Source organism: Rhincodon typus, chromosome 18, assembly GCF_021869965.1.
Source record: "Rhincodon typus isolate 14 chromosome 18, sRhiTyp1.1, whole genome shotgun sequence".
In the NCBI taxonomy this organism is placed as follows: domain Eukaryota; kingdom Metazoa; phylum Chordata; class Chondrichthyes; order Orectolobiformes; family Rhincodontidae; genus Rhincodon; species Rhincodon typus.
Window position 1 is genome coordinate 55,550,790 of NC_063349.1, and position 17,790 is coordinate 55,568,579.

The following is a 17,790-nucleotide window of genomic DNA, read 5'->3' on the forward strand; positions in this document are numbered from 1 at the left end:
AGGCCAGACCAGGTAAGAATTGCAGATTTCCTTCCCTGATGGACATTAGTAAACCAGATGGATTTTTCCAACAATCAATGGTTTCACAGTCTTCAGTAAATTCTTAATTGCAGAGTTTTTTTATTTAATTCAAATTTCACCATCTGCCATGGCATGATTCGAACCTGGGCCGCCAGAACATTAGCAGCTGTTCTGGATTAATAGTGTTATGATACAATTAGGCCATTACCTCCCCTGATCCATGATCATGGCTCACCATCTTGCACTGATGCACTTCTTGTTTGATGATGTCTCACCACACTGGCTTCATGCACTACCTTTACCAGTTGTTAGTATTGCTTTCTCATAAACTAGTAGGAAAAATGAGGAAATTCCTCTCGAGCTCCACTAAATAAGCAGGTCCAAGGAGACTATAGTTACCAATACTATGTCAATGAATGTACTTGACCAACTTTCCTGCCTCACTTAGTGGATCCCAGTATACTTGTGGTTATAATCATAAGCTCTTGAATCCCCTTCTTAAACTATCCAGACCCTCTCTCTTTCATTAAGTCCTGAGTGGTGCCCTGACATAGGTCTTTAAAAGGGTTCGATACAGTAGACACAGAGAAGATATTTTTTTCTTTTCTTACGAAATCATAAATAAGATAGTCAGTGATGAAATTTTATTGGAAATTCAGGAGAAATTGCTTCACAAAGTGTGGGGAGAATGTGGATGTCAGTTGCACAGGGAGTGGTTAAAGTGAATAGGTTTGATATATTCTTCTTGATGGACATATTGTTCTTGGGCCAATTGTCTTCAGCTGCTTCAATAATAGCCTTCATTCTATCACAAGGTCAGAAGTGGGGATGTTAACTGATGACTCCAAATTGTTCAGCACCTTTTGCAACTCTTCCATATGCTAATACAGCAAGAACTAGACAATATCTAGGCTTGGGCTGACAAGTGGATAGTAACAGTCGTGCCACACAAGTACCAGACAACGAACATCTCCAACAAGAAAGAATCTAACCATTGCTCCTTGACATTCAATGGTAAGACAATCACTGAATGCCCCCCGCTATCAAAATTCTGGGGTGGTTATCATTATCGAGAAACCGAATTGGACTAACCATATAAATACTGTGGCTATACCAATTGGTCAGAGGTTACGAATCTTGCAGCAAGTCACCACCTGACTCCCTAAAGACTGGAAGAGAAAAATATGTCAATGGGTTGAGATGAGATGGGGCAGGAGGAGGTTTGTGAAGGGCATAAACACCAGCACAGATCTATTTGGCTTGTTTCTGTGTTGTAAACACTGTGTAAGGTCTACCTCTTTGACCAAGCTTTGGCCACCTGTCCTAATAACGTTTCATATGGCTCAGTGTCATAAAAGTTGTTTGATAATGCTCTTGGAAAGCACCTTGGGATATGTTCCAGAACAACATAACACTGCCATCTATTCGGCAATGTGGAAAATTGCCCATGTATGTCCTGTCCAGAAAAAGCAAGTCCAATCCAACAGAAACAAAAACAGAAATCGCTGGAAAAGTTCAGCAGGTCCGGCAGCATCTGCAGAGATAAATCAGAGTTAATGTTTCGGGTCGAGTGACCCTTCTTCAGAACTCCTTACAGCATCTTCGGTTCTTTCAGTTTTTATCTAGTCAATTACAACAGTGTACTATCAATCAGCAAAGTGATGGAAGTTGTTAATAGTGCTATTAACCTGGTCAACAACAGCCTGTTTGTTGAAGTTCTGTTATAAAATACAAAATGAACGTGATGGAGTACTTTTCACTTGCTTAGATAGTGCAGCTTCAACAATGCTCAAGAAACTTGACACAGTCTAAGATAAAACAACCCCCTCAATTGCAAACCCCCCTCCCATCTAACACCTTTGACATTTACTCCCTCTATCAGCAGCAACAGCTTATACAAGATACACTGCAGTAATTCACCAATGCTCATTATACAGCATGTTCCAAACTAAAATCTCAACCATCTGGAAGGACAAGGGCAGCAGGTACATGGAAACACCACTGCCCGCAAGTCCCACTCCAAGCAACACATTATTCTGAGATAGTAGGAACTGCAGATGCTGGAAAATCTGAGATAACAAGGTGTAGAGCTGGATGAACACAGCAGGCCAAGCAGCATCAGAGGAGCAGGAAGGCTGACGTTTCGGGCCTAGACCCTTCATCAGAAATGGGGGAGGGGAAGGGGGTTCTGAAATAAATAGGGAGAGAGGGGGAGGCGGATAGAAGATGGATAGAGGAGAAGATAGGTGGAGAGGAAACAGACAGGTCAAAGAGGCGGGGATGGAGCCAGTAAAGGTGAGTGTAGGTGGGGAGGAAGGGAGGAGATAGGTCAGTCCAGGGAGGACGGACAGGTCAAGGGGGTGGGATGAGGTTAGTAGGTAGGAGATGGGGGTGGGGCTTTAGGTGGGAGGAGGGGATAGGTGGGAGGAAGAACAGGTTAGGGAGGCGGGGATGAGCTGGGCTGGTTTTGGGATGCGGTAGGGGGAGGGGAGATTTTGAAGCTTGTGAAATCCACATTGATATCATTGGGCTGCAGGGTTCCCAAGCGGAATATGAGTTGCTGTTCCTGCAACCTTCGGGTGGCATTGTTGTGGCACTGCAGGAGGCCCAGGATGGACATGTCGTCTGAGGAATGGGAGGGGGGAGTTGAAATGGTTCGCGACTGGGAGGTGCAGTTGTTTATTGCGAACTGAGCGTAGGTGTTCTGCAAAATGGTCCCCAAGCCTCCGCTTGGTTTCCCCGATGTAGAGGAGGCCACAACGGGTACAGCGGATGCAGTATACCACATTAGCAGATGTGCAGGTGAACATCTGCTTGATGTGGAAAGTCTTCTTGGGGCCTGGGATGGGGGTGAGGGGGGAGGTGCAGGGGCAGGTGTAGCACTTCCTGTGGTTGCAGGGAAAAGTGCCAGGTGTGGTGGGGCTGGAGGAGAGTGTGGAGCGGACAAGGGAGTCACGGAGAGAGTGGTCCCTCCGGAAAGCAGATAAGGGTGGGGAGGGAAAATTGTCTTTGGTGGTGGGGTCGGATTGCAGATGGTGGAAGTGTCGGAGGATGATGCGTTGGATCCGGAGGTTGGTGGGATGGTACGTGAGGACGAGGGGGATTCTTTTTTGGTTGACGAGGGGGATTCTTTGATGCTGCTTGGCCTGCTGTGTTCATCCAGCTCTACACCTTGTTATAACACATCATTCTGATTTGGAAATATATTACCATTTCCTTACTGTCTCGGAGTCAAAATCCTGACACCCCCTCCCTTTAACACCTTGGTCTACCTACACCACACTGAATGCAGTGGTACAAGGTGGCAGTTAACTATCCACTCTAAAGATGGATGGACAGTAAATGTCAGTAATGCCCACAGCCTGTCAATGAATGGGAAACGTTACTGTATCAAAAAGGTACAATACAAATTGTTGCTGCAAATAAATGAACCACATAATTAAAAGTACAATGGAGAAATCTTTAATTTTCAGCTGCAGTTCATGATTATGTATTTTAGTGCTATGGATCGAGTCAGTATTCACATTAACTCATTTCAATTAATCCAGAACGCAACTTGAAAATACTTCACAACCTGGCTGAAAAACCAACGTATTTTCTTCTACATCTCAGTCATCCAAAATAAAACCTTCCGATCTCCACCAATTGCACATAATGGAAGAGTCCGATGCCAGCTCAGTCCTGAAGCAACAGGTGCAGAGCCAAACAAAATGGCCTGCAGAAAAGAGAAAAAAAAAGTTTGTTTTTTTTTTGGACAAATGCCATGGTCAGCCTGCCTCAGCTACTATTCTTAATTCAGAGTCAGAGAAGTGGAGGTGCTCTCCTTGCCAACGTTTACTTCTCTGCCCATAGCTAACCATCCCATTTGCTATTTGCAAGAACTTGCTGATAAGATGCTGAGTTTGTCCACAACTGTGAATACCCTTTGTGACAAAAAAATTCACTGCCTTAAATATTTTGGAACGTCCTGTACAGTATGTGTACATCACATCTGCTCTCGATTGTGAATATAAAAGATCCCATGATGCTATTTCAAGGAAGTGGGAGGGTGTTTATGCCCAATGTCTTTGCCCATATTTATTCGTCAATTATCGCCTAATAACAGATTATCTAGTCATTATCACATTGCTACATGTGGGGGTATTCAGAGTTAAAAGTGGCTGCCAGGTTTCCTATGCTATAACAGCAACACTTCAACAAACGTACTTAATTGGCCGCAAAGTGGTTTTCAACATCCTGAGGTAACATAAGGATCTGAAGAACTAGAGGTTCTCCTTAAGCTGATTGATAATTACTGAGAAACATGGGTGGTGTGTATTTGTGCCATACCTGGGGATGACCCAAATGATGGACGAGTAATTGGCTGTTCATCTTGCCTGGGTAGCCAGTCGTTGCAAAAAGATTCTCATTGGCTTTTGACCATCTAGGTGACAAATAATAGAAGAATTTATATACAGTAAATAAAGTCTGTCGACCAGCTACAAGGTGCAAGTCAGGAGTGTGATGGAATACCCCCCACTTTCCTGGATAGGTGAAGCTCCAACAACTCTTAAGAAGCTTGACACCATCCAGGACAAAGCAGTTCATTTGTTTGGCACCACATCCGTAAACAATCACTCCTTCCATTGATGGCATTCAGTAGCAGCAGTGTGTACCATCTACGAGATGCACTGCAGAAATTAACCAAGGCTCCTTACACAGCACTTTCCAAACTATCAGGCTGAAGGACAAGACCAGCAGATACATAGGAACACCATCACGTGTAATTTCCCCCTCAAGCCAAACAACAGGATAACTTGGAGCTATAGTGTTGTTCCTTCACTATCAAGGAGTCAAATCTTAGAGCACCTTCCCTAATAGCATTGTGGGTGTATCTACACCAACTGAACTGCAGCACTTCAAGAATGTAGCTCACTGCCACCTTTGGAAGGGCAATTCGGAAAGGACTTTAAATGCTAACCAGCAAAGCCCACACATTTAATGGAGAAAGAAAATTCATCTAACTTCCTGTTGGTCATGTGATGCAATGGTAATGGAGTTGTGAACCACCCATAGTCTCTATGAACGAGTCAATAACAGACCTAGACATGAGGTGAAGAACGCCCTGCTCCCCCTACCACCTGCCAAGAGATTTAGGGATCATTGTCCAAACTCATTGTTAGTCTCAAACACACTGCACTCAGCATGCATTATGTCTTACATTATTCACATACTGTATCCAATATTGGTGTCATAATGAAGGAAAACACAACAATTAATCCAACGTATTCTCTAATCCAACAACCAGTATGATCAGGAATGCATTGTCTGAAAAAGTATTAGAAGCAGATTCAAAACTAACTTTCTGAAAGAGAATTATAGATCAAAATTGCCAGGCTATGGGGAAATAATGAGAGAATGCGACAAATTAGAGAGTTTTTCAAAGAGATAGCATGAGTACAGAGGCTGAATGGCCTTCATTTGTGCACATTTCCAAGAACAAATCCCTTCACCCAATGCCCGTTCCCAATAATTAATCCAATGAAATCTCTTGATTAATTTTAAACTGTCTGATGCAGTTCTTGCTGGTTTTATCTCTGCCCCTCAGCTCAGCCATTTGAAGTTGACCAGCTCTGTACAGTATTCTGTAGTACTTGGATGCTAGATTTTTGAGCAGATAATATTTTGCTAACGAAAGGAATGGGCCTCACATCAATGAATGAATTCTGACTCACCGGAATTGTCGCGCTCCATCCAAGTGTGATGGTCTCTTCTCTTGAGGGTAACTGCAAGGCAGAAAATAGACATGTAAAGAAAAATAGTGTGGATGCTGGAAATCTGAAATAAACACAGAAACATAAGAAACACTCCACAGATCTGGCAGCATCTGTGGAGACAGAAATACAGTCAACTTTCAGATCTATTAATTTTTATCAGAATATGCAGGGACACACAAATAACAAGGGGAGGCAATGGCCTGTTGATATTACCGGACTGTTAAGCCAGAGACCCAGGTAATGTTCTGAAGACCAGGGATCAAATTGCACCACGGCAGATTGTGGAATTTGAATTCAAATAAAAAGTCTGGAATTAAGAGTTTAATGAAGACCATGAATCCATTACCAATTGTCAGAAAAAAAACCCCATCTGGTTCACTAATGTCCTTTAGGGAAGGAAACTGCCATCCTTACCTGGTCTGGCCTACATGTGACTCCAGATAGCAATGTGGGTGACTCAATCAGGGATTGGCAATAAATGCTGGTCTAGCCAGTGACACCTTCATCCTGTGAATGAATACAAAAAAAATTGGCAAAGGCCCACAGGGCCCCTTAGACTGCCCTCCCTTCAAAGCAATCATGGTTAATCTTCTATCTCACTATTGTTCAATCCCTCGTTGCTCAAATATCTATGAACTTCTATGTCAAATTTACTCAACAACTGACCACCTACAGCATTCTCAAAAGTATCATAACTCTCGAAGTGAGGGAATGTTTCCGCATCTATGTCCTGAATGGCTGACCTTTATTCTAAGACTGTTTTAGATTCTCCAAATTGGGGAAACATTTTCTCAGCATCAACCCCATCAAGCCACTTAAGAATTCTACACACTTCCGTTACATCACCTCCCATTCTCCTAAATTCAATGAATACAAGTCTAGTCTACTCAGTCTCTCCTCACAGGACAGATAAAGCCAGCTATTATACATCCTAACATATGGAGCATAACAAACAGCTCTTTCCTTCACCTGTTTACAACTGGCTGTACTTAACAAGCCTTTGCTTACAAAACCTAAGACAATAATGTCACATATTAGTTGTTTAGTAAGTGCTGTCTAATCACAATCCCATGTGCTAGGAATTCCAGTAGCAACCAATCTGAGGTCATCAATCAGGTTTGCAAAGTAGCTCACTTACACATCCTGGGAGCTACACACATTCAAGTACAAGGCCTGTACTTTGCAAACATAGAAAACAGGAGCAGGAGTAGGCCATTCAGCCCTCCAAATCCTGCTCCGTCTTCAGTATGATCACAACTGATTATCTGACTCAGTCCCCTGTTCCCACTTTGTCCTCTTATCCCTGGATCACTTTAACCCCAAGAACAATATCTAACTGCTTCTTCAAAACATTCAGTATTTTGGCCTCAATAGCTTTGTAGACAGAGAATTCCTCAGGCTCACCACTCTCTGGGTAAAGAAATTTCTCACCTCAGTCCTAAATGGCTTACTCAGTATCCTAAAATGTGACCCCTAGTTCTGGGCTCTCCACTCAGGAGGAACATCCTTCCTCCATTTATCCTATCTCATTCTGTTACAATGTTCCAGATTTCTTTGAGATTCCCCTCATTCTTCTATATAGTCCTAACCAATCTTGCCTGTCTTCATATGTCAATCCTGCCATTCCAGGAATCAGTTGTTGCACTCCCTCCATCGCCAGAACATCCTTCTTCAAATAAGGAAACCAAAACTGTATATAATATTTGGTCTCACCAAAGCCCTATACAATTGCAGCAAGACATCCCTGCTCCTGTACTTGAATCCTCTCGATATGAAGCCCATTTGTCTTCTTCACTACCTGCTGCATCTGCATGCTTTCCTCACACTGACTGGTGTACAAGAACACCCAAGTCTTTTTGCATTTTCCCCTTTTCCAATCTATCACCATCCAAGGAATAATCTGCCTTCCTGTTTTTACTGCCAAAGTGGATAACCTCACCTTTATCCACATTATACTTAATCTGCCATACAATCACTCCACTTGTCCAACAGAAAAGAAAAGGGCCTTTATTCAACTAAACAAAAACTCAGGGGCAACTGTTTGCTGGTGCAATCGCCATGGCAACACCTCAATGACAGTTGACTTGCCCGCTTTAAATTTAAACAAAAGCTTGAAGGATAACTTACCTGGCTGATTTTTCATGGCAAAGTGTCTACCAATCAAAATCCTCTTCCCATGCAGTTTTTCTTTTGAAATGTATTCTTGCATCTGTTCCGACGAGTGCATGATTTTTTTTTATTCATTCACAGGATGTGGGCATTGCTGACTAGACTGGCGATTTTTACCCATCCCTAATTGCCCAGAGGACAGTTAGAAGTCACATGTATGCCTGACCAGGTAGGGACGGCAATTTCCTTCCCTAAAGGACACTAGTGAACCAGATGGGTTTTTCTGACAATCGGAAATGGTTTCATGGTCATCATTAGACTTTTTAGTTCCAGATTTTTATTGAATTCAGACTCCACCATCTGCAATGGTCTCCAGAGTATCACCTGGGTCTCTAGATTAATAGTCTAGTCATAATACCATTACGCCATTGCCTCCCCTTGTTTTGATGAAAGGCTTTGATAGCATGCATCTTTTTTATGCCATGTTATATTCAATCTGCCTTATCCTTGCCCACTCACCCAACCCATCTGTCTCCCTCCTGAACTCTTACTTTCTACCTTAATTTTGTTTCAAGGAAAGAAGATCTCTGAATAAGGAACTAAGACATTTAAGACTGAGACGAGTAGGAATTGCTTCACATAGGGTGGTAAATCTTTGGAATTCTTTACCCCAGAGAACTGAAGAAGCTCAACCTTTGTGCAGTTTCGAGGCAGAAATCAATAGATTCTTGGAGACTAAGAAGGAATAAAGGAATATAGGATAATTTGTGAAAGTTGCATTGATGTAGATGGTCAGTCATGATCTTACTGAATGGCAGACGAGGCTCAAGAAGCTGATTGTCTTACTCCCATGTTCATAACTTGGACATGCAACACACAGTCTCCTCGTCCAAGTCATTAGTGTAGATTGTAAACAGCTTTGCTAGTTGCCACTTGCCAACCTGAAAAAGGCCCATTTACTCTTAACTCAGTTTCTGGGAAAAGGAGCCCCCATCTACTTAGTCTTTCTTTACTGACACCATATCTGTTCTAGTGTCTTTCTAATCAATCTTCTGTGAGTGAAATTGTTTACAGTAATCCAAGTGTGGTCTAACCAAGAGTCAATACAAGTTTAACATAAAGCTTCTCTGACCTAGAGATGAAGATAATTATAATAATATTTATATTCACAGAAGCTACATATATATATTTTATATACACGTATGCCCTATAAAACTTTTCATCCCATTCACAACCAGATATTTAACTCCTTTGATACTTTCCACTTCTATTTTTCATAGCTAAATTCAGAATGCTAACAGTCATCGAAGGTTTTACGTTATAGTTACAAAGGATTATTCGATCGATTCCCACTGCACCTCCCTCAGTCTTCCCAAGAATTCCCAGCAGAGTACCTGGAGCGAGTGATATCCCAGATCAACCAATCATTCCCCGCAACCGCACCAACTTTGATGGTGTTGCCCAGACACCAGTCCGCTGACATCAATGGCATCTGCCCACAGTCCAGAGACAGGATGGCCTGCAGAGTGACCAGGTCATAAAACCGAATGATCCCATTCTTTTGCGCCACCATCAGCTACAAAGACAAAAGCACAAAGTCACCATCGTATCACCAAATTGAAGATACTCTGGAAGTCAGCACGTATTGACTTGACAGAATGACGCAAGCCATTCAGCCTGAGAGGTTTGGTCCTCAAATTAACGCCATAGAAGTTTACAGTAGCATCTGATTGATCCGGAGGGGTTAAACTAGTATATCCCATGCTGGGGTGACTGAACAGTGATAGGATAAAGCTTGGAGGTTGTATTTGAAGAGGCTTTTGAAACAGATGGGTTTCAACAAAGTGGCCATTTTGGGGAGGGTTTCAGAGTGAGCCTCTCCCCCAGTTATAATTTACAGAGTGGATGTGTATTTTTAGTTTGTTCATGGCATGTGAAGTCACAGACATTCCAAGTGTCTCATCAATGTTCCAACCTTTCCCATTACTGATTCAGTTGAGTACTTTCTCTTTCCATCACAAGGTCACAGCAGTGAGCAAAAATACGACTGTGGAAAAAAGAAATCAAGCTAACCTTGTACATCTCCTCAGGATGCCAACACAAGCTCATTCCTGGAGAGTGAAGGAGAAACGATGTCTTTTGGTTTCCATCAAGGTCCCAGATACTGCAATACATTTAAGAACAATATGCATGACACCAAATAATGGCTAGTCAATCTATTTAAGATACCAGATGCAGAGATGTGCTTATTCACCTACTACCTCTTCTGTTGTAACACAGTTAATTAATCCAAAATGACTGATACCAGCATTTTGTGCATGGTAGAATCTCACAAACAATAATGAAATAAATTAGCTGTCACTTTGTTTCTTGACGAAATCAGTTAAAAGCTTAATAAGACCATAAGACATAGGAGGAGAAGTAGGCCATTTAGCCCATCAAGTCAACGAGATCACAGGTGAAGTGATAATCCTCAATGCCACTTTCTTGCCTTTTCCACAGAATTCTTGATTTCCTTACTAATTAAAGTCAGCCTTGAAATATACTTTACAGTCCAGCCTCTACCGTCCTCTTGGTAAAGAATTCTACATGTTCACAACCCTCTGAGCAAAAAAATTCCTCTTCATTTATGTCTTATATAGGTCCTTTATTCTAGCTTTTCCTTTATTCATTCAGGAGATGAGGGCAGTGCTGACCAGGTAGCATTTATTGCCCATCCCTAATTGCCTACAGGGCAGTTCAGAATCAACCACATTGCTGTGGGACATGTAGGCCAGACCAGGTAAGGATGGCAGTTTCCTTCCCTAAAGGACATTAGTTAACCAGATGGGTTTTTCAAACAATCGGTAATGGGTTCATGGTCATCATTAGATTCTTAATTGCAGATATTTTATTGAATTCAAATTGCACCATTTGCTGTGGCGGGATTTGAACCGGGTCCCCAGAACATTTTCTGGGTGTCTGGATTAACAGTCCAGTGATAATATCACTGGGCCATTGCCTCCCCTAATTTTAGGGGAATGCTTATTTTAAAATTATGGCCTTAGGTCCTAGACTCTCAAACAAGGGGAAACAACCTCTCCACATCTACCCCATCAAGTCTCTAAGAATCTTACAATTTTCAAAAATGTCACTTCTATTCTTCTAAACTTCATTGAGTACAGGCCCAAATCACTCCTCATAAGAAAATCCCTCCATGCCTGGGATCAACCTTGTGAACATTCTCTGGACTACCTCTAATGCTAAGTGCATCTTTCCTCAGATAAGAGGTCCAAAACTATTCACAGTATTGCAGCTGTGCTCTGACTGGTGCCCTGTGTAGATTTAGCGAGGCTTCCCTGTCTTTATACTCCATACTCTGTGAAGGTCCATTGCCTTTCCTATTACCCGCTAAACCTGTATGCTAGCTTTTTGTGATTTAAGCACAAGGACTCTCAAATCTCAGTGCTGTAGCCTACTGCAGTATTTCTCCATTTAAATACTACTCAGCTCATCTATCCTTTCTGCCAAAGTGCAATAACCCTTCATTTTTAACACGAGGATATATAGTTCCTTCAAAATGCTTATAAAGGTATAAAGCATCCAATGCAGAGTGGGTAAATCACAGTCCTATGCAGACAGAGAAGTGTACCAGCTTAGTTAAAGAGAATTTAAGCCACAGGTGCTAAGAATGCTAAGGAACCATCATTTTAGTGCCTTCAACATTCTTCAAAACTTTCCCACAAAAACTTGACCAGTGTTAAGTGGACTGTTTGAAGGACTCAAGCAAATTGACAGTTATCTTGACAGAAAAGACTTCTAAGATAAGTATAAGTATAAAGCCAGGTAATTTGAATTAAAAATAGGCATGTAAGTTGAAAAAGATTAAAAGCTAATAAAATGGCAGTTGATGGATTGAATAGTTCGTATGTTCCCAGGGAAATATTTTCCCATAGAATACAATAGTCATTAATAGAACAGACATGAAGAAGAGAAAAATAGGGAGAGAGGGGGAAGCGGATAGAAGATGGTTAAAGGAGAAGATAGGTGGAGAGGAGACAGACAGGTCAAAGAGGCTGGGTTGGACCCAATGAAGGTGAATGTAGGTGGGGAGTTATGGAGGGGATAGGTCGGTCCAGGGAGGACGGACAGGTCAAGGAGGTGGGATGAGGTTAGTGGGTAGGAGATGGGGGTGGGGCTTGAGCTGGGAAGAATGGTTAGGGAGGCGGGGACTAGCTGGGCTGGTTTTGGGATGTGGTAGGGGGAGGAGAGATTTTGAAGCTTGTGAAGTCGACATTGATACCCTTGGGCTGCAGGGTTCCCAAGCGGAATATGAGATGCTGTTCCTGCAGCTTTCGGGTGGCGTCATTGTGGCAATGCAGGAGGCCTAGGATGGACATGTCATCCAAGGAGTGGGAGGGGGAGTTGAAATGGTTCACGACTGGGAGGTGTAGTTGTTTGTTGCGAACTGAGCGTAGGTGTTCTGCAAAGCGGTCCCAAGCCTCCACCTGGTTTCCCCGATGTAGAGGAGGCCACAACGGGAACAGTGGATACAGTATACCACATTAGCAGATGTGCAGGTGAACATCTGTTTGATGTGGAAGGTCTTCTTAGGGCCTGGGATGGGAGTGAGGGGGAGGTGTAGGGGCAGGTGTAGCACTTCCTGCGGTTGCAGGGAAAAGTGCCGGGGGTGGTGGGGCTGGAGTGGAGTGTGGAGTGGACAAGGGAGTCACGGAGAGAGTGGTCCCTCCAGAAAGCAGATAAGGGTGGGGAGGGAAAAATGTCTTTGGTAGTGGGGTCAGATTGCAGATGGCAGAAATGTCGGAGGATGATGCGTTGGATTCGGAGGTTGGTGGGGTGGTACGTGAGGACGAGGGGGATTCTGTTTCGGTTGTTATTGCGGGTAGGGGGTGTGAGGGATGAGTTGCGGGAAATGCGGGAGATACGGTCGAGGGCATTTTCGACCACTGTGGAGTGGAAGTTGCGGTCCTTGAAAAACGAGGACATCTAGGATGTCTGGGAGTGGAATGCCTCATCTCGGGAGCAGATGCGGCAGAGGCGAAGTAATTGGGAATAGGGGATGGCCTTTTTGCAGGAAGGTGGGTGACAGGAGGTGTATTCTAGGTAGTTGTGGGAGTCGGCAGGTTTGAAATGGATATCGGTTTCCAGGTGGATGCCAGAGATGGAGACAGAGGGGTCCAGGAAGGAGAGAGAGGTATCAGAGATGGTCCAGATGAACTTAAGGTTGGGGTGGAAGGTCAGCTTTCCTGCTCCTCTGATGCTGCTTAGCCTGCTGTGTTCATCCAGCTCTACACCGTGTTATCTCAGATTCTCCAGCATCGGTAGTTCCTACTATCTCTGAAGAAGAGAAAACGCAGCTAATCAATTGTTAATTAATTCCAAAAAGTAAATAATTAGGTTAGGTAGAGTCAACAGATGTGGACAGACTAGGAGTATAGTCTCAGGCTAAGGGGGCGGTCATAGAACATAGAACATAACAGCGCAGTACAGGCCTTTCGGCCCTCGATGTTGCGCCGACCTGTGAAACCAATCTGAAGCCCATCTAACCTAAACTATTCCATTATCATCCATATGTTTATCCAATGACCATTTAAATGCCCTTAAAGTTGGCGAGTCTACTACTTTTGCAGGCAGGGCATTCCACGCCCTTACTACTCTCTGAGTAAAGAACCTACCTCTGACATCTGTCCTATATCTATCACCCCTCAATTTAAAGCTATGTCCCCTCGTGCTAGCCATCACCATCCGAGGAAAAAGGCTCCCACTGTCCACCTTATCTAATCCTCTGATCATCTTGTATGTCTCTATCAAGTCACCTCTTAACCTTCTCTCTAACGAAAACAGCCTCAAGACCCTCAGCCTTTCCTCATAAGACCTTCCCTCCATACCAGGCAACATCCTGGTAAATCTCCTCTGCACCCTTTCCAATGCTTCCACATCCTTTCTATAATGCGGTGACCAGAACTGTACGCAATACTCCAAGTGCGGCCGCACCAGAGTTTTGTACAGCTGCAACATGACCTCATGGCTCCGAAACTCAATCCCTCTACCAATAAAACCTAACATACTGTACGCCTTCTTAACAACGCTATCAACCTGGGTGGCAACTTTCAGTGATCTATGCACATGGACACCGAGATCTTTCTGCTCATCCACACTACCAAGAGTCTTACCATTAGCCCAGTACTCTGTATTCCTGTTACTCCTTCCAAAGTGAATTACCTCACACTTTTCCGCATTAAACTCCATTTGCCACCTCTCAGCCCAGCTCTGCAGCTTATCTATGTCCCTTTGTAACCTGCAACATCCTTCCGCACTATCCACAACTCCACCAACTTTGGTGTCATCCGCAAATTTACTAACCCATCCTTTTATGCCCTCATCCAGGTCATTTATAAAAATGACAAACAGCAGTGGCCCCAAAACAGATCCTTGCGGTACACCACTAGTAACTGAACTCCAGGATGAACATTTCCCATCAACCACCACCCTCTGTCTTCTTACAGCTAGCCAATTTCTGATCCAAACCGCTAAATCACCCTCAATCCCATGCCTCCGTATTTTCTGCAATAGCCTACCATGGGGAACCTTATCAAACGCTTTACTGAAATCCATATACACCACATCAACCGCTTTACCCTCATCCACCTGTTTGGTCACCTTCTCAAAGGACTCAATAAGGTTTGTGAGGCACGACCTACCCTTCACAAAACCGTGTTGACTATCCCTAATCAGATTATTCCTTTCTAGATGATTATAAATCCTATCTCTTATAATCCTTTCCAACACTTTACCCACAACCGAAGGAAGGCTCACTGGTCTATAATTACCAGGGTTGTCTCTACTCCCTTTCTTGAACAAGGGGACAACATTTGCTAGTCTCCAGTCTTCTGGCACTATTCCTGAAGACAATGGCGACATAAAGATCAAAGCCAAAGGCTCTGCATTCTCCTCTCTCGCTTCCCAGAGAATCCTAGGATAAATCCCATCCGGCCCAGGGGACTTATCTATTTTCACACCTTCCAGAATTGCTAACACCTCCTCCTTATGAACCTCAATCCCGTCTAGTCTAATAGACTGTATCTCAGTATTCTCCTCGACTACATTGTCTTTTTCCTGTGTGAATACTGACGAAAAATATTCATTTAGCACCATTTTGGACTGTGATGAGAAGTTTATTCAGAGAGTTGTGAATCCTTGATGATCCATGTCCAAGATGTTAAATCATTGAGTATATTCATCTCAAGGTCTACAGGATTTTGGACTTGAACAGAAACAAGGAATATGGGGAGTGGCAAGAAATTGGTGCTGAAATAGCAGATCGGCCATGATCTTATAGAATGGCAGAGCAGGCTAGGGGGGCCGAAAAGTCTCCTCCCGCTTCAATTTCGTACATGCATGGTTTCCTTTGAAGTACAGGTTAGATATAAAAAGGATGCTAGGGCAGTTTTCTTCATTCAACACAGCATTCTTTGACTGTTGCTCTTATTCTGTGGTATCACACATGCCAGAGTTTTAGTCTGTTCTGTGAAAGTGTCAACAGCAAACTCAGCCATTGGAATAAAAGGTCCAGCCACTGAGGCTGAAGGAAAGAATTCACTGAGACACCACTACATATTTGCAAGAAGAATCAAGAACAGCATGCAGGACTGAAACAACCCAGAGCAGCCATGATCTTAATGAATGGGGGAGCAGGGTCGAGGGGCCAAAATGGTGGGGGGGGCCTTCTCGTGCTGCTACATATAATGTTTCTAACCTGGAACAGACCAGGGGTAAAAACAAAAGGTTCAATACATACTTGCAAGTGTAGAACACAAAAGTTTAAGCGTATGATTGACAAATATTGAAATTGTCCAAGTGACTATTCACAACTTAATCTAAAGTAATAATGCTGAGATTGCACAAAGATTCAGGAATACAGATCAGTATTGTTTAGTTTTAACTTTACAAATTTCAGCACTTGTATACTATTTCTTAGTTGTCACAAAGAGGGAGAGGAGACAGGAATATTTAGAATCGAAAGCATTAGCAATGGTGACCATCATCTTCAATAGTCACAAAAATCCATCCAGTTCACTAATATACTTTAGGGAAGGATATCTGCCATCCTTACCCAGTCTAGCTAATAGGTGACTCCAAGCCTACAGCAATGTGGTTGACTTTGAACTGCCCTTTGAAATGACCTACAAGCCATTTGGTTCAAGAGCATAAAGGGATGGGCATCAAATGCTAGTCTTAGAAACACATACATTCCATGAAAGAATAAAGAAAAACTATGATTTCTAAAATACATTCACAACTTCAGGACATTCCAAAGCACTTCACAGTGAAACAGTACTTGAAAAAATGTAGTCACTGTTGCAACATAGAAAACATTGTGGCTCATTCGCATACAGCAAGCTCCCAGAATGAGCTAGTACTTCAACAATCTGTTTTAGCAATTCTAATTTGAATGATCAATAGTAAGGAGAACAGCAAGAACCGTCTGCTCTTATTAGAATCAGTGCTACGGAATCTTTTATGTTCAACTGAGATATTCATGTGAATAATCACTGGTTCAGGGAACGTTTGCTAGGGATGATCCCTGATTTGGAGGGATTGTCTAATGAGCAAAGGTTAAACAGGTTGGGATTCTGCTCACTAGAGAGGTGATCTCATTAAAACATATAGGATTCTTCAGGGGCTTGACAAGATAAATGCTGAGAGGATGTTTCCCCTCAAGGGAGAGTCTAGGACCAGAGGGCACAGCCTCAATTTAAGACAGAGATGAGGAGGAATTTGTCAGAGGGTTGAGAGTCTTTTGAACTCTTTGCCACAGACAGCTGAGGGAGCAGAGCCTTTATGTATATTTAAGCTGAAATAGATATAATTCTTGATCAGCCAGGGAATCAAGGGTTACAGGAAAAATACAAGAAAGTGGCTATGAGGAATGTCAGATCAGCTATGATCCAAGTGAATGGCGGAGCAGGCTTGAGGGGCCGAACAGCCTACTCCTGTTCCTGTTTCTTATAGTCTTGTGGCGTGTAGGACAGAAAGGGCCTCAGTTTGACATCTTTTCAACAAAACCCCACTGGGAATATCAGCCTCGACTGTTAGCTCAAATCTCTGGACTAGGACTTGAACTCGTGGCCTCTGGGTTTAGAGGTGAAAGTGCTACCCAAACTGAGCCATGGTTGCACACAGTACAAGTCTAACGTAGATGAAAGTAAGCTTGTGTAGCAGAAAGTAAGCAACAAGACAATTTTCCATAGGTTGTATGGACAACAAAGACAGCTAAATAACTCTGTACCAAGTTTACACAATGCAAATTTGCAAGTCTCACGTATGTTTGTGTAATTTCACTGTCTCTATCAATTATGGAGGATTATATGGAAAATTTGCGAGAAAATAAATCTACAGAGTTTCTTGGAATCAAGAGGAGTTCTCTGAATAAGAAGAATATTGGTTTCAGCTGTTGGCATACCAGAGAAGAGGCAGTTTAAAAAAAAGTAAAACTGCTGTATCCATCTGCAGTTCCCTTTCAAAGATTGCATACTGGCGGGAATAATCAGTCAAAATCACAAGAATTTCACAAAACCTAGGCTAATCCAGTGGTTTACAGTATTCAGTACCTCCCATACAACAAATTCTTGTCTACTTCACCCACTTGCAAATCCTTGGAGTGGGAAAGGCTTCTCCTTGTCATTTTTTTTTTTAAAAGAACCAGAAAGAGAAATGTAAAGAATTACCTCAGGATTAGACGGTGGTTACTGATGGAGGTTAGATTGGGGTTAGTAAATTGGACTGAAAGCTGTCATGAACTGGTGCCAAATTAAGCTGGCTACAGAAAGAGGGGGAGAGAGAGAGTGAGGGAGGGAGAAACAGGTCAAAAAAAGGCTAACTATATTCAAGGCAGCTGCCACAA

The 17,790-nt window shown here is 42.9% G+C and overlaps 2 protein-coding genes across 2 annotated transcripts in view; one reads left to right on the top strand and one right to left on the bottom strand.

Annotated features, from left to right (window-relative positions):
• Positions 1-3,460: 3,460 nt before the first annotated feature.
• nup37 (nucleoporin 37) overlaps positions 3,461-17,790 on the bottom strand; it is a 37,738-nt gene continuing 23,408 nt past the window's right edge. The window contains exons 5-9 of the mRNA XM_048607614.1: positions 9,960-10,050; positions 9,281-9,462; positions 5,736-5,786; positions 4,351-4,444; positions 3,461-3,736 (exon numbers count right to left, since the gene is read on the bottom strand). Of these exons, the coding sequence (XP_048463571.1) occupies positions 3,623-3,736; positions 4,351-4,444; positions 5,736-5,786; positions 9,281-9,462; positions 9,960-10,050 (532 nt within the window). The 3' untranslated portion in view covers positions 3,461-3,622. The remainder of the gene's footprint in view (positions 3,737-4,350; positions 4,445-5,735; positions 5,787-9,280; positions 9,463-9,959; positions 10,051-17,790) is intronic.
• LOC109914144 (PARP1 binding protein) overlaps positions 8,053-17,790 on the top strand; it is a 78,026-nt gene continuing 68,288 nt past the window's right edge. The window contains exon 1 of the mRNA XM_048607611.1: positions 8,053-8,115. The gene's annotated coding sequence lies outside the window, so the exon portion shown is untranslated. The remainder of the gene's footprint in view (positions 8,116-17,790) is intronic.